General features: G+C 46.2%; 1 protein-coding gene across 2 annotated transcripts in view; it reads left to right on the top strand.

The window, feature by feature from the left end:
- Positions 1-19,769, top strand: part of EMB2799 (NAD(P)-binding Rossmann-fold superfamily protein) — a 40,726-nt gene extending 20,957 nt beyond the window's left edge. Inside the window, exons 3-10 of one of the 2 annotated variants that reach the window (XM_086509216.1) lie at positions 14,958-15,085; positions 15,166-15,338; positions 15,429-15,522; positions 18,409-18,520; positions 18,707-18,795; positions 18,871-18,956; positions 19,190-19,254; positions 19,340-19,769. In XM_086509216.1, the coding sequence (XP_086365342.1) occupies positions 14,958-15,085; positions 15,166-15,338; positions 15,429-15,522; positions 18,409-18,520; positions 18,707-18,795; positions 18,871-18,956; positions 19,190-19,254; positions 19,340-19,449 (857 nt within the window). In that variant the 3' untranslated portion in view covers positions 19,450-19,769. Of the gene's footprint in view, positions 1-14,957; positions 15,086-15,165; positions 15,339-15,428; positions 15,523-18,408; positions 18,521-18,706; positions 18,796-18,870; positions 19,071-19,189; positions 19,255-19,339 lie in introns of both variants that reach the window. The other variant, XM_086509215.1, reaches the window with a different exon arrangement.
- The last annotated feature ends 1,208 nt before the right edge of the window (positions 19,770-20,977 follow it).

Raw genomic sequence — 20,977 nt, 5'->3', positions numbered from 1 at the left:
TGAGAAGACTGACACCAGATTGGCCCCTAACTTAGGCGCCCCTTTCGGTATTTCTTTATTGTTTAAAAGAGGGAATAAACGCTGTGGTTCTTTCCAAGCTGCCCCGCACAACCTTGGCTGAATTTTGACTGTTCTGGCCTGATTTCGGCAGCATAACTGTACTAGAACCCTTCACGGTCAGTATTCCCACGCATTAAATGACTTTCCCGACGCATACGGGCACTTTGCAAAACCTGGCGAGAATCTGCAGCACGCTGAATTCTCTGTTTTCAGCCCTGAAAATGCGCCAGATCACCTGTATAGCGGTCCCCTTGCGTCCCCGAACCTCCTGGGGGTATTAGTGTCCGTTTAGGGCCAAAACCCTAAACCTGCAAAAATACACAGCAGGCTGTAATTTATTGTTTCGGGCTCCGTTTCGCGTGCCGATCGCATCCTTAGCAAGTCCTCGAGCTCCCGCACCTGTAGGGCTACTTGCCCTTTGAATCGAACGAGATTTCTGGTGTGAAACCTCTCCGAATTCACCTGTAACTGCGGGGGGGGATTAGCCGCTAGCTAATCCAGTACCTGTGCAAGAGGCTCTTGCCTCGGCAATCGCGCATGAACCCACACAACTGTACATTGGTCAAATGAAGAGCCCACTAGTGGGGCATAACATACTGCCAAAGGGGAGAGAGAGGGGAGTGCGTAGCGTGCAGGGCATCACTCCTGGCACCGCACTGTGCATAAGAGGGAAAACGAGCACTCCATAGCTCTTAACCTATGACAAATCTGAAAATGAGACTCTCCCCCTCCTAAATTCAGCGCCACTTCTTGTTGCATGAGGCAAGTGCACCAGAAGGTGCCACTTGGCACATTTATAAGCATTTTCCCGTTTCGGGGTTGCCGTCTAAAAATATCCCAACCGGTTGCCCAGTTGACTTCACGGCAGAGTAAGAAAATGTTCCCCTTGTCATTCCGGAGGTAATGACGTCAACACATTTTCAGGTCCCAAAATAGCAGTTCCCTAAATTTTAGGAGATGCTGCCATTGTATCTTGCTAGGTCATCCGACCCTCTTTGTACACTGCGGCCTCATCCAGAACTGAAATGTAGCCTTTGTAGCAAAGGATTCCACTTTGGCTAGTCAATGACCCCACTTGGCTAACCATAGTCCTTGTCCAACCTTAGTGCTCTCTTGCCCTCAGGCCTGGACTCCCTCTGGACAGTTCCACACTAGCTATGCAATGCAGGGCAGTTAGATTTCGCGAGGGGTGTTTCCAAAAAGTGAAAGTAAATAGATAATAAGGAAGAAATCAACAAAAAGGATAGATAGTAGTCACACGCTGGTGACACTTATGCCCTGTAAGACACGAGCGGTGAAGACGGGAGCGCGCCCGATGCGCGATGAAGGGTGGGAGTGGAGGGCGAAGATACCTTGAATAAATTCCAGAAGTCTCTGGTTTGCTTTGTCTGCTCTTTTGTGGGACCGGTATGCTTTTAGAAAAGCACATGCCTAATGCTATGATACCACTATCACAAGACGGGCACCACGTGCCAATAGAAAAGAACAGAATGAACAGACTTTTAGCACTTCATTAACAATTGAACTGAGATAGAGAGACGACACGCGACACGTAGTGGCGGAATTCCACCCAAGAGAGTAATGGCCCCAAACCTGGTCGTCCCTTTCGGTATTTCTTTATATTGCATCAACACAGTACAAGCCGGTACTCCAGACTCTTCACCTTCTCCAGGAAGCATGCCAGAGAATGAGCCCTAACCTCATATTTAAAGGCCCTTGGTATCGTGCCACATCATCAGCTAGCGCAAAACGCAGAAATCCGTACGGCATGCCACATCATCAACCAGCTTGATTTTTGGAAATCTGCCACGTCATCAGCCAGCTTCAAGATTTCTTTTGTGTGTGTGTGAGTCCTGCTTTATTTTAATTCTTTATGTCACTTGGGGCCCCATCGAATGGGGTCCCCCTAAGTTGGTAGGTCTTCTTCTTTTGTTACTTGTTCTTCTTAGGGTTTAGGCCCCTCGGCCAACATTTGTAAGTTGGCTCCATTCTTCAAGGCTTTGACACGTCAGCAGTTTGTTAAAGTGGCCAGCCCGGAGACACTAGCCGTGCAAGAAAGTGCCCTAGACCTGTGTGAAGTAGCAGAGTGGTGTAAATCTAACACCCCCTCTCAGCACTTGATGCTTCACTAACCGCGTGAAGCCGAAGATGTGAGGCAAATGATGAAGATGTCTGCTGCCATGTCCACTGAAGGATACTCCATGAGTGTGGCAGCAGTCTGGGGTGTTCAAACCGTCGAGAAATCTTAGTGGAAAGATGCCATTTCGAGCAGTGTAGCAAAGTGCTGTACTCCGCTAATGCAGTGTGAAGGTACTGCGTGAAGGTCCCGAACTGAGTGTGAAAACAACTCCTTGTCGTAAAAGAAGTGCCAATAGACCTGCAAGTGTCCTGCCCAATAGGATCTCTAGTGTCTGTAAACTGTCTGGAGAAAATGGTGAAGCCCAAGAACTGTCATGAGAATGCACGGAAGCCTGTCAATGCATGAATGTGCCACCCAGTGTGGCTAGGTGGCTAAGTTGTGAAAAACTCCAGAAAGGCCAGATGTAGCAATCTGCACCGTAAACGTCCTCCGAAACAAGGAAAGTAAGACTAAACATTTTGCACTGTAGAAGCTACCATAAGCTGTAGCAGTCACCGGTAGACCGCACGGACCACCATGGGATGGTGTCCTGTCAGTAGATACGGCTGATGGCCTAGTGTTTTACCCGCAGACGGGAAGGCCTTGTCGCCAGGAGTTGATCGGGATGACCGACACTAGAATCCGAGCAGTTAAAGGCTCAGTTCAAAGTCATTTAGGCCCCCTCGCTACACTTACAAGTCGGTGGGTACTAGAAAAATTAACTCAAAGAGGCATAGTGGACACTTGGAGGTACCAGAGCCTGCAGAACACTTCCCACTGCTACCTCAGGCTGGAATTTGCGCAAAAAGTCATTTGGGGCTGTCTTTCTCTCTCACTGTGACTTTGAGTGTGTGTGTGATTAGTTGGTGGAAGTGTTGAAGCTTTAATGGAAAGCTTGACTTCTCCCTTGCACTATGTAGCACGATGATTTTGCTCTCGCACACCTCTCTCCCCTTTTGAATACAAAAACGTGATGCCCCGCTCGAGGGCTTTTCATCTGTATGTATAGTTGTGTGGGTTCATGCGTGATTGCCGAGGCAAGAGCCTCTTGCATAGGTACTCGATTAGCTAGTTGCTAATGCCCCGCAAGTACAGGTGAATTCGGAGAGATTTCACGTGAGAAATCTTGTCCGATTCAAAGGGCAAGTAGCAGGAGGTTGGAGCTCGAGGACTTGCTTTGGATGCGACCAGCTCACGAAACGGAGCCCAAAACAGAGAGATACAGCCTGCTGTGTATCTTTGCAAGTTTAGGGTTTCGGCTTTGAATGGTCCCTGATACCCCTAGGAGGTCCGGGGTATCAGGGACCTCCTGGGTATCTTTGCAAGTTTAGGGTTTCGGCTTTGAACGGTCCCTGATATCCCCAGGAGGTCCGGGGACGCGAGGGGGATTGTTGTGTGGGTGATCTGGCTCATTTTCAGGGCAGAAAAGAGAGAATTCAGTGTGCTGCAAGTTCTCACGAGGTTTTGCAAAGTGTCCGTATACGTTCGGAAAGTCACTTTTTGCGTGGGGATACTATTTGTGAAGCGTCCTAGTATAGTTATGCTGCTAAAATCGGGGCAGAACAGGTCATTTTCAGCCCGGATTATGCGGGGCAGCTCGTAGGAAATCATAGGTTTTTTTCCCTCTTTGAATATAAGAAAGAAATACCGAAAGGGGCGCCAGTCTTTGGGGCCAACAGTTGTTGATGTATGCTTGGAGCGCTCCAGCTTCCAAGCTGTGTGTGTTGAAGTGTCAATTCACGTCACAGGTTTTATCCGCAAAGTTTCTCTGTGTCCTAAAGTCTAAAGTAAGGTTGTGGGTGAATGGTTCCGTTGTCGGGACAGAATCACTTTTTCCTAAAGAAGTGAGCCTCGGTTGGTTTGGGGTGAAGACACAGTTAGAGGAACGCGGGATTACACTCACATGACATGCCGACAATCCCTACAGTGTTTGAGGTTGGCGAGAGTTCACGGCCACGTCTGTCTGTACCTCTTGTTGATGTGAATGCTCCACCAATGCAGGGCTTTATATAAGACTAGGCAACCTGAAGATGATGCGTTGAGGACTCAGTTGGTTGCCGCTGTGAATGTGTTTTCTCAACTGGTGCAGAACCCAAGGTTTATGGAGTTTTTGCAAGCGCCACCAGTGCCATAGCAGACAAGGAAAATCACACAGCGAGTAGAGCCTGATGAGGCTCAAGCTCAGGTACTTCATGCGTCCCATAGGATAGGGAGCACTCACACGTTGCAGAGTCGGGGGACTCCAAGACAGGTTCCTTTCGTCCATGAACAGGTGGTTAGGACACCAATTCCATAGGTTTTGCTAGTTTAGCTCGCCACCTTTCAGAGTCCACATGTTGCATTAAATGGACAGGGAACCGGTTTCCAGGCAATGCATCAGGTTTTTCCACCACCCACAGTACATCCTGGGTATTTCGGGGGTGGATCTGTGTTTCAAAGTATGGTCGCCTGAAAAGTTGAAACCAGCGATGTTTGGGGGTATGCAAGGCATGATGCCAAACCCCCTGTATGGTAATATCGGCATGCTGCAAGGCTTTCAAAGCAATCAGGGCCCGTTTGGGGTGCCACAGGGCAATGTTGGCATAATTGGTTTTTCAGGACAGCAGCCAAATATGGCACTTACGATGCAAAATGTCAATGGCCAAGGAATGCTGATGATCCCTACTACAGTGCCCATGTTGCAGACAATTTCTTATGACAATTTGGGGGCATTGGAAAAGCCAAAATCTTATAGAGAAGGTGGTGCAGCTATAAAGTTAACACTTTCAGCTTCTTTGAGGATAAGGCAAAGGCTCTTACTTTCCTCGAGCAGTGTGATACAGGAGGGAATTTTACAAAGGCCTTCAAGGTCAGGAAGGTTGCCACTTTCTTGAAAGACAATGCGCATACATGGTGGACGACATTGTTGATGCAAGGACACGCATCCGCCACATGGGTATATACTTCAAGCAAATGTTTGCATCTGCGTGGTTGTCAGATGAATTTGAAGCCAATGTCATGACGGATTGGCACCAACTCAATGCGGCTACTTGCAAGAGCCTACAGGCCTTCAAGACCACCTGCACAATGTACAAAAAAGACTTGGAACACTCTATTGGTGGTTTCCAACACTTTATAGGTGGTTTATAGCACTGTATTGGTGGTTTTTACCACTATATTGAGGGTTTCCACCATTGTATTGGTGGTTTCAACCGCTATATTGGTGAATTCCACCACCACGAAATGAAGTAACCACCGAGAAATCTTGAAATCCAGCTACTTTTGACGAGAACGATTGGAGGTTTTGTAGAGCGTTGCTCTCAGTAACCTCCTACAGGTTTGTGCCACTGATAGAGCAGATTGAGAAGTATTGTTATGGGTTGCCTAATGGGCTTCGAGATTACTGTACAAAGAACAGAGTAGCTACCCTCACTTAGCTTATGGAAGTTGCCAACACTGGTCTTACCTTGTTGAAGGGAGAGGACAGTGGGTTTCTGGGCAATGTGAAAGGGGGGCAGCAAAAGAAAAATTCAGCAAAGAAGTCTTTTGTGAAAACGGCTCTTGAAGCGTCAAAGGGGTCAGAAAAGGTCAACAAGAATAAGGACTCAGCCGGGAATTTTGGAGCGCAGACAAAGAAACAGAACAGGAAGCCTTTTGTGCTAATTCGCTTGAGGAAAAGAAGGTCTTGATGGCTGAAAATAAATGCTTTATATGCGAGCAGCTTGGTCACTTTGCTACATATTGTCCACAAAGGAAAAGACCAGCTGACTCAGATGATAAAGAGGACAATAAAGGAAAGAAGCCCAAGCCCATGGCAGGTTTAGTGCCAGAGATGGTGGGTGCCATGCCAAGCATGGATGCCATCGAATTATGCAGAGCATGGGGTAAAGTCAAAGACAAGATGGCACTTATTTTCTTTGATCCAAGTGCCAAAGCGAACTTTATCTCACCAGTTAGCTATGAAGCAGGGCATCAAAGCTGAAGAGATGGGGTACACAGCAGAGGCAGGGTTGGCATGTCCTGGCCACTCAGAGTGTGTTACTCCCATCATTGGAAAGCTGCGTCTGCGTATCCAGTCGTATGTGGACACAGAAGAGTTCTATATCATGCCATTGGAAGGGTGCAATGCGCTGTTGGGAATTCCATGGATGTTCCGAACACATGACGTGCTGATTGTCTTCGACAAAAAGATCACCCTTCAGCATAGGGGCAAAACTCATGTTTTGGATGTAAAGCTCAAAGGGGAGTCTGTCTCTATTGTGATTTATCTGTGTTAGATAAAGAAAGGTCAGCATTTTTGTGAGAGTTTAATGACTGTTTTTCTGATTCATTATCGTCACAATTGCCGCCGGAGAGGCCCGAGGACCATACGATAGATTTGGTGCCAGGGTGTAGCCCACCAAACAGACCTCCCTACAGGGTTAGTGCGGCTCAGCAGAAAGAGATTATGGGCCAGGTTGACAAGCTTTTAGAGAAGGGACTGATTCAGCCTAGCTCTTAACCTTTTTACTCCCTAGTGCTCCTAGTGTTGAAGAAGGATGGCTCTTGGCGCTTGTGTATTGACTACCGTGCGTTGAATAAGAATACCATCAAGAACAGGTTTCCTATCCTAAGGATTGATGATAAATGCTATCATCAATCCTTCTAGTATTTTTACTATAGCTTGACAAATGCTAGCCTTTATCATGGCTGAGTATGCCCATCACCTTCGGAGGGTGATAGAAACTCAGCTCGTTGGTTTTGTAGAGTACGTTCAAAGCATGAATGACCTCTATATAAACCTGCATCTGCTCTTGGGCACTGACGACGTGAGTAGGGATGTCATAGTTGTTGTCCAAGCTATGCATGATAAAGGTGATAATCTTATTCTTCTTGTTTGGACAAGCAGCGAAGTTGAGATCACATATTGTCAAGTTTTGTTTCTTTGCTCTTCGTAGGTTTGTAGTAGTATTCATTTTTCGATTTCGTATATAGGTTACGTGAGGACCTAAGAATGTGTTCCGTTAGAAGTTGTTGTGTGAAGTTTGATTTCTAGGATTAAGTTTTTAAGATGTCTTATCCTTTTTTTGCTTAAAGTTGAGATTTGTGTTAAGCCAAGTAAGTTGCGTCAATTTATTTTACACATGCCTTTTCTAAAAACAATTTTAAGTTAATAATGTTTTGTTTTATCTAGTTTTGTTTCGTAGCAAACAAAGTGATTTAGTTTGTTTGTTTTTCTTTTTCTTTTCTTTTCTTGTGTCCCTTGCTTTTATAGTTTTATGAGTGCTTTATTCCCTCTTATAATTCGTGAGTTCAGACTATTCTGAACTTATGAAGGTATATATAGATATTCTTTATCGTTTAGAGGGTGCTGCAATTTTCAGCAGGATAGATCTTAATGGTGGGTACCATCAGATTCGTATAAGTCCAGAGGATGTGCACAAGACTACGTTTAAGACGACATTTGGTCTTACAAATGCTCCTGCTACGTTCAATAGAATGATGGACTGGATTTTCCCCTCTCATCAAAAGTTTGTTGGCACATGCTTTGACGACATGATAATCTATTCGAAGAATGAAGAGGAACATAGGCGTCACTTGGCCATTGTGTTCGAAGAGCTGCGCACATGTTACTTGTCAATCCTAAGAAAAGTGAATTCTTCTCGGAAGAGATCCACTTTCTTGGCCACATAGAGTCAAAGGATGGTGTCCGAATGGATCCCGCAAAGGTTGGAGCCACTAAGACATAAAGAAGATAAAATCTTACCAGATGGCAGTGTTGTTCATGTACAATGTGTTTAAGTACCATAGTATGCCACAATGGATTGTCAGCGATCGTGATTCTCGCATGAAGAGTTTGTTTTGGGGAGGATTGTTTGAGAACATGGGCACTACGCTCAAGTTCTCGACTTCGTTTCATCCACAAACTGATGGACAATCAGAAGAGGCTAATTCTATTTTGTGTCAGATAATAAGAGCAAGTGGGAACAGTATTTACTTATGCTTGAGTATGCGTACTAGAATACGGTGCATTGGTCCACAGGCAAGGCACCTTTTGAGGTTGTTGAAGGGGGTAAAAAGGTTCCTCCCTTTTTGCATACAAAGGACAAGATCTTTGAGGTAGATCGATATGTTGAGAACATGGATGAAATGTATAAGAAGATTAAGCTTACCTTGGAGAAGACTCAGGCAAAGCAGAAAAGGGTTGTTGATCTTTACCGTCGTGAATTATTGTTTTCACTTGGTGATTGGGTACTTTTACGGTTTGAAAAGGCAAGGTTAAAGAAGATGAAGGGCAAGGAAAGCTTGTTTCCGAAGCTCAGCATGCGTTACTATGGGCCTTTTCAAGTGCTTGATAAGATCAACGATGTTGCTTATAGGCTGAAATTGCCTAACACTTGGAAGATTCATAATGCGTTTCACGTGAGTCTTATAAGACCCTTTGTGGGTGATGTGCCAGAAGATATGCCATAGGAGGATCAACCAGAAGTCGATGAACTTGATGAGATCTTGGTACGTGAGGAGATTTTGGCACATAAAGAAAGAAAAGTAAAGGGACAAGTTGCAAGAAGCTATTTGGTGAAGTTCAAGAACTATCCACCTATGGATGCAAAGTGGATGGAAGAGCATGAACTCTCAGAGTCACCAAATGTATTGCAGCTTTACCCTGAGGCCTTTGGGTTACAGCCTACGCATGCCCCAACCCAATGCGTGCAAAGGAGGGGTAATGATGGAGCTAGCACATCAAATGTACATACGGATTCAGTGCAATAGAAGTGTGCATCGCTCTTCAAGAGTTAAAGGTATTATGCTCACTTCTATTTAGATTGAAACGACAAAAGTATGAAGGTCTCATCAAGTCATTTGTATCTATGTGCTATAACCTTTCTTGCATGTACCTGTGATGATAAAAGCGTGCTAACAACACAAACTGATCAATGGCATTTATATATGGCATGCATCGAGGACGTTTGCGATTTCAAGAGGGAGATATGTCGCGAGGACGTGGCAAATGCTAACCTTAGTTGTTGGTTTCTTTCCAATGATTTTTATTGAATTTTTGGGACCCTCTTTTTAAAGTTGCAAATGGCCGGACATTGTGGCCAGTATGAAACGTCCGATGGCCGAGAGTTTTACCCGCAAACGAGAAGGCCTTGTTGCCACGATTTGGTCAGGCCGACCGGCACTGGAATCCGAGCAGTAAAAGGGTGTCTAGGCTCAATTCAAAGTCATTTAGGCCCCTTTGCTACACTTATAAGTCGGTGGGTACTAGGAAAATTAACTCAAAGAGGCATAGTGGACACTTGGCGGTACCAGAGCGTGCAGAAGACTTCCCACTGCCACCTCAGGCTGGAGATTGCGCAAAAAGTCATTTGGGGCTGCCTCTCTCTCATTGTGACTTATAGTGTGTGTGTGTGTGTGTGTGTGTGAGTAGTTGGTGCAGGTTCATGCGAGATTGCCAGAGGCAAGAGCCTCTTGCACAAGCACTGGATTAGCTAGTTGCTAATCCCCCGCAAGTACAGGTGAATCCGGAGAGATTCCATGCGAGAAATCTCGTCCGATTCAGCCCTACAGGTGCGGGAGCTCGAGGACTAGCTACGTATGCGACCGGCTCGCGAAACAGAGCCCAAAATAGAGAAATACAGCCCTCTGTGTATTTTTGCAGGTTTAGGGTTTCGGCCCTGAACGGTCCTTAATACCCCCAGGAGGTCCAGGGACTCGAGGGGATTGCCGACCTGGTGATCTTGCGCATTTTCAGGACAGAAAACAGAGAATTCAGCATGCTGCAGATTCTCGCCAGGTTTTGCAAAGTGTCCGTATGCGTCGGGAAAGTCACTTTTTGCGTGTGGATGCTGTCTGTGAAGCGTCCTAGTATAGTTATGTTGCCAAAATCTGGTCAAAAGAGGTCATTTTCAGTCCGGATTATGCAGGGCAGCTCGTAGGAAATCGCAGGTTTTATTCCCTCTTTGAATACAATAAAAAAATACTGAAAGGGGTGCCAGTCTTTGGGGCCAACAGGTGTCGGCGTATGCTTGGAGCACTCCAGCTTCTAAGCTGTGTGTGTTGAAGTGTCAATTCCCGTTAGAGGGTTTATCTGCAAAGTTTCTTTGTGTCCTAAAGTCTAAATTAAGGTTTTGGGTGAAATCCAAAGTCTTCCGCCGTACGGGCCGGTTTCAGGACCAAAAGATGGGTTGGTCCCCCCCCCCTTCCCCCCCCAAACAGAATCTTTATTAGGGAGAAACTTTTTTTACAAGTAGAAGAACCAGAGTGACCCCTCGGTTCTAGTTCATTAGTCTCGATGGTCAATTCCTTCCCTTGCGGGAAATTCCGGAGAGACAAGCACTCAATTCGGTTTCCGTCTGTTCCTAAGCGTGAAGCTCCACAAACCGTTCCCGATTCCATTCCCGATTCCTCTGAGCATAGGCCGAGGCCTCCTTGCTCCTTCTCCGTGATGGAGTACTTGCAAAAGCTCAAGCACGAAACAATAAACACATTTCACGAATTCACAATTGGTATCTGTAGCTCTGAGTACGTGAAAGCGAATTCCGAATACCGGCGTCTCTCGGTCCCTTGCAGATTCCCGCGGGTACTTCCCGTTGCTGCTAGCGCTGAGATTTCTGTGAAACTGAGAGAGAGAGCGGGTTGCTTTTATAGGCTCTTGCACCAGGCAGGAATAGCCAGTGCGGATGAAACCGGCCCGTGGGGCGGTAGACTTTAGCTTTCACCCTATCTTTAACACTTGACTTTATGATACGAAGCAATGACTTAAAAGGAACCTGTAACTGAGACTGGAATTACACTTCAAAACAAAAGCACGGCCAGGAAGCTAGAATGCTTCCAGGCAGATAGCGGCACCTGTAGGCCCCAAAGGTTGGCGCCCCTTTTGGTATTTCTTTATTCTTTAACAGAGGAAATAAAACCCGTGATTTCCTACAAGTTGTCCCGCACAATCTGGGCTGAATTCCATTTGTTCTGGCCCGATTTCGGCAGCATAAGTGTACTAGGACGCTTGACAGTCAGTATCCCCACACAATAGATGACTTCCCCGACGCATACGTACACTTTGCAAAACCTGGCGAGAATCTGCAACACGCTGAATTCTCTGTTTTCTGCCCTGAAAATGCGCCAGATTACCTCTACAGTGGTCCCCTCGCGTCCCTGAACCTTCTGGGGGTATCAGGGACCGTTTAGGGCCGAAACCCTAAACCTGCGAAAATACACAGCAGGCTGTAATTCCCTCTTTCGGGCTCTGTTTCGCGTGCCGGTCGCATCCATAGCAAGTCCTCGAGCTCCCGCATCTGTAGGGCTACTTGCCCTTTGAATCGGACGAGATTTCTCACGTGAAACCTCTCCGAATTCACCTGTACCTGCGGGGGATTAGCCACTAGCTAATCCAATACCTGTGCAAGAGGCTCTTGCCTCGGCAATCGCGCATGAACCCGCACAATTGTACATTGGTCAAATGAGAAGCCCACTTGAGGGGCATAACATAATTGCTCATAGGGGAGAGAGAGAGCAGTGCGTAGCGTGTAGGGCATCACCCCTGGCACCGTACTGTACATAAGAGGGAAAGGAAGCACTCCATAGCTCTTGCACCTGCTGCAATCTGCCTGTAGCTGAAAATGGCGCCCCCTTTCTCTTTTAGACTTGCCCAGAGTGGCAGAAGTGCTCACAGAGTGACACCTCGCCCAGTTTTCGACTTTGGCCAACTTGGCTAAAAACTCAAACTGTGCGTCAATTGACTTGGCAGCAGAGCAATAAAATGTTCCCCTCATCATTCCAGAGCTAATGACGCGAACACATTTTTAGGTCCAAAATAGCAATTCCCTAAATTTCAGGAGATGCTTCCATGGCACTCACACAGGTCGTCTGACCATCAATCACCACTGGAACCACATCGAAAAATGCAATGTCGGCCAGCTATCAGGTGATTTACACTCGTAGCCCCACCATGGCTAACCTTAGTCCATTTGCCCAACTTCAGTGCTCATTGGCCGTCCGGCCTAGACTCTCACTGTCCGCCTCACACCATGCAACTCGGGCATTGGCATTTCCAGAGGGGTGCTTTAAAACAAGTCAAATAAAATTCCCCCAAAAAGAAATCAACAAGTAAAGTTGCCACAGACTCGTGACAGCGGAGCCGACTGAAATGGGGGTAGCCAGGTAGCGCAGCGCTAGTGGCTGAATTTGGCGAGTGCAGAGAGAGAGAGAGAGAGAGAGAGAGAGAGAGAGAGAGATGGTTGCGTAATTTTCAGTCGTAAGCTTAGCATGGGCTTTTTTTGAAGAGGCTTTTATTATTATATATAAAGTGGGCGGCTGGTTACTTTTTAAATAAATGTGAACCTGGACAAAACTCAATAAAACTAAGTGAGCTGAAAATTGATGCTATACAGCCACATTCCAGGCGTCCCCGGATGGAGTTCTCAGGGCCCAGGCACAGATGCAATGTAAACATAGACTCCTCGCGGGAAAGCATTCACTTTTCCCGGAAAATACATAAAAAAACATTCTGCTTTTTAGAAAAAGCTTCTTAGAACCCATCTTTATTCTTTTGCTTGCGTCTTTACGCATATTCCTTTTTCAAGTTCGGATTTCGTGCCAGACCAAAGGAATATTCCCTTTTCGATTCCCTCTATCACCCACCATGTGACGAATGAGGAATATCCGTTTCCCGGTCTCTCCTACCGAACTAATGGTACAACCTCTTCGTGATGCTTAATGTCACCCATCATATGACACATGAGAGTTGTCTGTTCCTGATGGATTTTAATAATTCTAGTAGATCTACAATTCCTAAACTTACGGTTGAAGTGCACACATTTAAATATCCTCATTTCAATAAAAAGAAACTACTAAAAAAAAAAGAAAATAGTCTATTAGCAACATTCCTCCTGAAGGCATCCCAAAGTGTTGTGGGCCGCCATCTGTGAAAATGTAGATTCCTACCTAGAAATTCTTGGAAGGGTGACATTTGCTGTGTTTTGCTACACAAGATTGGCCACCGAGTTGGATCCTTCTTGTTACTCGACACTTTTGTTGTTTATACCTTCACTTTTGCTTTGTGTTGATGATTGATCATCCCCTTCCATTGTTGCATGGTTGTGTTCATTGGCTTGATCTTTGTATACTTGGCATAATGTTGGTTCCGAGAATAGGCAAGAAGATGCTCCATGAGGAATTTGACTTCGTGGGGACTTTGTGTTCCCCGCTTTGTCCACTTCAACTGGATGATGTTGTAGCTCCCACTCCCCCGCTTGCCTTTCATCCACTTCAACTGAATGATGTTGTGCCTCCAACTCCCCCGCTTGCCTTTCATCACCACTAGCCTCATCCTGTTCCTTCTTGTCCTCAACCTCTTGTTCCACTTCCTCTTCCATTGCTTCCACATCACTCATACTCCTCGTATCTTGATGATCAGGGGGTGCTGCTTTCATGGCCGATTGTTGTAGTTCTGGACCAGATTATTCTAAGAAGAATAATTGTCATTTGATCTTTGATACCACTAAAACCGGCAAGCCACCTAACAAGGCGATAAAACTGTGCAACAATATGTAGAAAAGATGCACAGAGTGGCGAAGTTCCACTCTTAGAAGCATTGGCCCCCTCAACAGGTGCCCTAGTCGGTATTTCTTTATTTTTTTGATGAATTGTAGTGGTTACAATTGATCAAAGTGCACACACACCCTGTCTAATAGAATCAGAGTCACAATTTGAGACTAATGGTACCATGGTCTCTCTTTTATAGGCAGTTGGCCCCAAAAGTGACTTTACAAAGTACATTTTGCTATTTTCATTTGTGCTAAAAGCACATAAATTTGATATTAATAAGTGGTACATAAAAACAGAAAGTCTTTTGCTTCAATGATCTGGCGTGCAAAAGCAACCTCCAGCGTAGAAATCAGCCTGATCCATACACGGCACATCCGTCACACCAGCATCCCTTGATCTGTGCCATGATTTGTGGGCAGCTCCGCTCAGATTTGGCAGGCTGGTTTTGCTCCAGTCAGGTATGGTCTTGCCACATCACCACTTTTTGAGAGCAAAGCTAGAGAAGGACCTTCCAAAGACCAAAGTTAAAGCTGTTCTCAACAATGTTGGAGTATCTTCTCTTGTCATGGGAGAACCAGAGGATGATATTTTATGAGCACTCTTTGTTAAAGAATTCCATTGTATTTTCAGTCTTCTTATGGAGATCAATCTCTGAGTTTGTGTGTTGGTGCTTTGAGCTAGGGGGAGGCTGTCATTGGAAGTGTATCCATGTAGGCGTTGTCTGCTGCTACTCGTTGTTTGTAAAAGAGCTTGTCTTGTGCTACCCTTAGTTCAATGTCACGTGCTCAGGCTGTGTGCGCCATGTGGATATGCTACATCGGCCTCTAGAGCCAATCTTGTGCAAAGCAATGTGTTAGCTGGCAATTTTGTGAGACTGTTTGCAGGACATGCATGTCAGAACAAGTCCATTAGATTACATTTCCCTGTTTTAGAACCCTCCTTGCATAAATGGTTTGTACACTTGTTTTGGTGGATATTATTATTGAGACAGTTTTTTTTTAACGCCATCAGTGTGTAGCAGGGATTAAATGTTGTTATAAACTTGAGAGCTGGACAAAGGACTGGTAGAGTAAGAGAGTAACCGTAAGGCTTCTTGGACATATGCTCCTAGCATTGGTTCTGGTGCATACATTTCTTCAAGCCTGGCCTGCGCAGTGTTTTTTTCAAGCTTGCCATCACATTCACTTTTCTTTTTTGTTATTAATGAATTGTCCTGTTAATGCTTACTGGAATTCAAAACTCTGACTCTTAATGGCAAATGATTTGGCAGGCTTTATGGCATCATTGTCATCTGCAACTTCCAATGCCAAGGAAGATTTAATATCTACTGCTTCCAAGGATCTTCTCGTCATTGGACCTGGTGTTTTGGGGAAACTTGTGGCAGGGTTGTGGAGGAAGGTACCATGATTCATATAGATTCTATCATCATCCTTTTTTGTAAAGTTCTGGTGTAATTCTTCACATGAATTTTCGGACAGGAATTCCCAAGCTGTTCTGTAGCTGGCCAAACAGTGACAACCAATCATCATGAAGAGTTGCAATCACTAGGAATAAATCCAGTATTAAAAGGCAATCACAATGAACAACACTTTCCATTTGTTATATTTTGTGCGCCCCCATCTGGAAGTGCAGACTATGCTGGAGAGCTCAGGCAAGTGCAAATGTCAGCCATACCATTTCTTGTTGAGTGTCAGCAGCTCTGTGTACGGTCTCACAGTACTGTTTTTTTTTCTCTTCATAGGCAAGCTGCACAGCAGTGGAACCGAGAGGGTGTTTTTCTTTTCACCTCCAGCAGTGCCGTGTATGATTGTATGGATAATGGGGAATGTGATGAGGTAAAAGATTGCAATCTGGCAGGGGCTTGCTATCAGGCCTTTGCAAGCAGTTGATAGGCATTGATGCATGATCCCATTTTCTTAATTGAGGGTATTCTGGAAGTTAATGATTTTGAGCACGCTTGTAGGTTTTGTGAACCCTTGCAATTTTTTTTTGGGAGGTGTAAATAGTTACACTCGTGCGACGCTCTAGATGCCATTGATGTTTACAGCATGCTACAAGGGCCCGAAGGTTGTGTGTCCAACCAAAGACTCTGGAAGACAATTTCACTAAATGACTTGCAAGGGTCACATATAACTATGAGCAGCAGGGCTATGAATTTGGGGGAGATTTGCACCAATTTGATGGCTTCACTTGGCTTTGACAACAGTGCCAAGGAAGTTGTATGGACCACCAACCTGTGTCTCAGGAAGCCCTAATAGTTTGATTGATTGAATGCTCCTAGATATAGGGTTAGATCAGGGATTTGATACGGACATCCCTGGTCATCACGGATGGAAGCATTGAAGATATAATTTTGATGAAAAGAGGCACTGTTGCCATTGTATCATCTTTTGAGGAGTGCCCACGTTCTGATTGCCTGTTATGCTACGCTTATCTATCCCCCTTCAAGCAGGATTAACATTATTTTAATCTCATTAGATCCTTTTGATTATCTATGCTGGATCATTAGGTGAATTCCCTCTGTCCTAATAGTTCTTATTGCTCGCTGTTAAGTGTAGCACCATTAGCTAATAAATAATAGGATATCTCATCGTCAAATAGGTAATCACTCTCCTCTTACAAATTAGGAAAATTGCACATAGCTGACTTCCTTTGCTTCTCTAGCTCAAACAATGCCGAGTTTAAACACTATCTGCCCACCTGTGTTTTGGACAACCTTGAATGTTCCACGTCCCTGCCACATTTGGGGAACATCTTTCCAGTTTGACCTTGCAAAAGTGGAATGCGTGGGCATTCTGGCCATTTTAGAAAGCTGGGGACATCTGGAACAGCGCTCCACCCTTCGGAGGTGTTGGAACGGCATTCTTTGCTCGTGGTATGAAGACTGATTATATTGGCCTTGAGGACAGATACAAGTTGCCTCCCTTTCCACTTAAACTATCTTTTCCAGGGCTAGCGGCTCAAAGCCATGCTATTTTAAAGAATTGCCTCTATCTTTAGGAAGCTTTTACCAGCTATATACAGCTTGAGTCGTTTGTGTCCTCCTTAGAGTGTCGATGGTTCCACAAAGGTGCCAGAACTCTTCCTAATCTAACTGAACTGAACCTTGTCATGAAGTAGCTTGTCCACGTATACATAGGGTTAGATGTGCACGTGACATAGTGTGGTCCTATAGGTCTCGCATCGTCATGCAGGGCGTCGCTCCAATATCACCACCTTTCCATCCCTGTAAAACGCAATCTTCACTTTTTCCTTGCTGCTCTAATTTCCGGCATTACTTCTTGCATATGAGCAATATGCGAGAGGGTGAGGTCATCTCCAAGAAAGATGCCAGTCTTCTTTAGAGTCGGTCTCTTCTTCAAGAAGTCCTTCTTCGCTTCCATGGAGGGGAAGCGGAGAATGAGTGCCCTTTCCTTCGAGGTTTCTCCATTGCTCCCACTTTTCTTAGTGCCCACTCTCCAAGCCCTTGTATGCGTGTGCACGTTGACCCCCCACCAGAGTCGTGAGTTCTTTCACCTCTTCATCCACATTATCTTGGTCTCTGAGGCCACATATCCTTACGTGTAAGGCCTGCACACGTCTCCTTTGCTCCTCTTCTAGTGTCAAGTTGATGATGGTTGGTGTGGGGGTGGGGGTTATTTCCTTGCCTTTTCCTTTCTTGACAATCTCGATCCATTTTTCGGTCTTTTCTGCTTTTAGTTGGGTCTTTGTGATGACATCTATCCACGAGGTCGTCATTTCTTTTTGTTGCTCCCCACCTTCTTTGATGGCCCGCACTTGTTCCTTGATCGTGTTAAGCTCTTCAATTACTGAGGATTGAAGCTCTCCCTCTTCAAGGACATTCTGCGATCGCACCTGTGCAAGCTCTTTGTTGAGTAGTCCGATTTCCTCATCTTGGGCCTTCACGCGATCCTCAAGTGTATGTATTGTGCTTTCCTGTGCTGCCACACGCGCGTCGAGTATATTAATAGTACATAGGAGGTGGCGGTTGATCTTGCTGATGGACTCGCTCAATTCTTCTTTTCATTGTTGGATGGCATCCTCCACCAGGTCATCCTTGCGATTCTGCTTTCTCATGATTGAAAGGCCGCAACAGGAGAGGGAGAGGGGTATAGAAGTGAAGAGGAGGTCCCCTCCCCCCCCCTTTTCTCTCTCTACACGGGCAGAGGCTCTCTCTCTACCCTTTCTCTCTCTATGCTATTCATCTCTCTCTCTCTCTCTCTCTCTCTCTCTCTCTCTCTCTCTCTCTCTCTCTCTCTCTCTCTCTCTCTCTCTCTCCACAACTTTTCCCCCTCTTTCTCTCTCTACAGTTTTCCTCCCCCCCTCTTTGTCTCTCTACGCAATTTCTCTTTCTACACGCTAGGTTGGGGAGTTGCAGGAAGAGGGCGAGGGAGAAGTAGGGAGCGGGGGCAGGGGCACAACTCCTGGGAGCACAGAGCGAGAGGGGGGAAGCGCGTGCGAGCAGCAGGGAGCGGGGGCAGGGGCAGCGGGCACAGGATCACGAGTGGGACTAGCAAGTGGGGGGTGGAGCGTGAGCGGGAGCAGTAGGGGAGCAGCAGAGAGAGAGAGAGAGAGAGAGAGAGAGAGAGAGAGAGAGAGAGAGAGAGAGAGAGAGAGAGGGGGCGGGGGGCTCTCCTCCATGCCTTTGCACTTTCTATGGAATTTGAGCGTGCACAAGCTTAGCTCTAATCCCCCTGTTTTACACATAAATCACCTTGCAGGACACACCCATTGTATCACTAGGACGGAGCCCACGTACAGACGTGCTTCTACGGGCTGAACAGGAAGTTCTTCAAGTGGATGGAACAGTAGTAAGGTTGGCAGGTCTATACATATCCTTATGCAGGAACGTTTTTTGAATTCTGGTTCTTGGGATTATTGACACGGTTGCTTAGGTGGATGGATGTCTGAAACGGGGATTCTCTACATTCTAACACTTGGGAAAATGAAAGCTGAAAGGGCTTGTGAGGCTACTTCTACCTGAATGCTTTTAGATTTGTCTTTAACACATGCTTTACACTAAGGAGCGTGGACCGCATGCTTATTGGGCTAAGAAAGGCATTGTTGATGCTAGGCCAGATCACATTTTGAACCTCATCAACTACGAGGTAGGGATACTTGCTTCGCTGCTGGCATATGCTCTGGCCAGCACCGTCTTTGATATATGATTGTTTTCGATGCAGGATGCAGCATCTTTGTGTGTGACAGTTCTGAAGAAAGGCTTTAGGAAGGAGGTCTTCATGGGCTGTGATAACCATCCCCTTTCAAGGTCAACATGTCTGTTTATTTTGGGAATGCAAGATCTTAAGAGCCCTAAGCATGAAAGTCATTTTTTACTCATTCTTGGAGGTCATCGTTTAAGCTGGGCAACACCCTGTACAGAGTGAGCTTCTGTCGAGAATTATAATCAGGATTTCTCACGTGCATCCCCTTCCAGGGTTCATATGCCTGTTTATATTGGAAACAGCTTCTTTCTATTGCGAACGTGTTTTGGTTTTGTAGGCAAGAGGTTATGGACATAATGAATGGGAGTGGAAAGTTCAAGGACAAGTTCAAAGCATTTACAGGTATGGGCTTTGCTTTAATGAGTTGTGTAGGCAGATTGGTGAGGATATAATCTCTATCCAATTGCAAGCATACATGGTCTTATAGGCAAGGACGGACCCCTTGGGAAAAAGATGAACTGTGACAAGACTCGAACCAAAACGGGGTGGCAACCGAAGTACACAAGTTTTGCTGAGTTTATTCAAAATGTAGCCTGAAAGCGTTGGATCACCATGGATTCATAGCAAGGAGACCATTATAATCTCGCTGAGTAACATTATCCTCTTTGTAAAACCATCTACCACAGGCCTTCCTCATTTTTTCCCATAATTATTTTGTATGAAATAGCCATGCCAAAAGAGGGCATGCAAGCATCTTATCCTCATTCCCTGCTGTAGGCATAGTAGGTCACAGCCTTGTAACATGCCACATGTGTTCTTGTGAAGTATCCCTATTGTTGAAAGACTAACAGACTCAAGCCTAACTTTGTCATGGAGCTTCCACTACTTTGTTATGGAGCTTCCATAATTTCCACACCTCTCTCTCTCTCTCTCTCTCTCTCTCTCTCTCTCTCTCTCTCTCTCTCTCTCTCTGTGCATTACATCAACCCGTAGACATAACAAGACAAACGCACTTGGTAGCGAGAAAATCCCTGAGATATACAATTACAACTAACCATAGGGAAAAAACTACCAGTGATATAGAGTTGCAAAAGATGGGTGACACATCAAAGGCTTGGAACATGGGAGTAAGGGAAGAAAGTAGCGTAAAGAGCTTCAGGAGACTCTCTCTCTGTCTCGAGTAGTCACAAAATGGGATTGTAAGCTTACCTGCTCTCTCTCTCTCTCTCTCTCTCTCTCTCTCTCTCTCTCTCTCCTCTCTCTCTCTCTCTCTCTCTCTCTCTCTCTCTCTCTCTCTCTCTCTCTCTCTCTCTCTCTCTCTCTCTCGCGCTGCTGCTGCCTGGCTTGCGCCCTGCCCCCCCGCCTCTGCCCCTTGCGCCCGCCCTGCACTGCATCCACGCGCCCGTCGTCCTGCACCCCCGCTTCTGCCCCGCGCGCCCGTCGCCCTACACCCCCGCCGCCCTGCCCTGCTCGCGCGCTGCACGCTGCCCTAGCCCCCCAACCTCTACGCGTAGCATGTCTCCCCCCCCCCCCCCCCCCCCCCCCCCCCCCCTCTCTCTCGTAACTACCGTTTTCACCCCCGGGCCGTATATCTACCATACTTATCCCCCCTCCCCCCCCTCTCGTAAATAACGTTTTCACCCCCGGGCCGTACCGCCTCCGCTCTACCACTCACCGAGACCGCTGCGTGTGTGGGTGCACACGTGCATCTAACCCCCCCCTTGCGGACATCGATCAATCATGAGGAAGACAAACGATAAAGCCGACCCCCTAGAGGATGCCATTCAAAAATGCAAAGAGGAAATGATGGAGACCATCACCAAGTTGAACCGCAATCTCTGGGGCACAATAAACATCCTCGAAGGACGTGTGCTGATCCAAGAGAGCAAGATAAGCACGCTGGAAGACCGAGTGACGACCCAAGAGGAAGAGATCACGTCACTCAAGAAAGAACTCGCCGAAGCCCGATCAAGAAACACACTGGAAGAGGGCGAACTGCAACCCTTAGTAATTGAAGAAATCAACACGATCAAGGAACAAGTACGGGCCATCAAAGAGGGAGAAGAACAGCACAAAGAAATGACGACTTCTTGGGTGGATGTTCTTACCAAAACCCAATAGAAGG

This window comes from Adiantum capillus-veneris, chromosome 3 (genome assembly GCF_014529385.1).
Source record: "Adiantum capillus-veneris isolate H3 chromosome 3, ASM1452938v2, whole genome shotgun sequence".
In the NCBI taxonomy this organism is placed as follows: domain Eukaryota; kingdom Viridiplantae; phylum Streptophyta; class Polypodiopsida; order Polypodiales; family Pteridaceae; genus Adiantum; species Adiantum capillus-veneris.
This window is presented reverse-complemented; position numbering and strand designations above follow the sequence as displayed.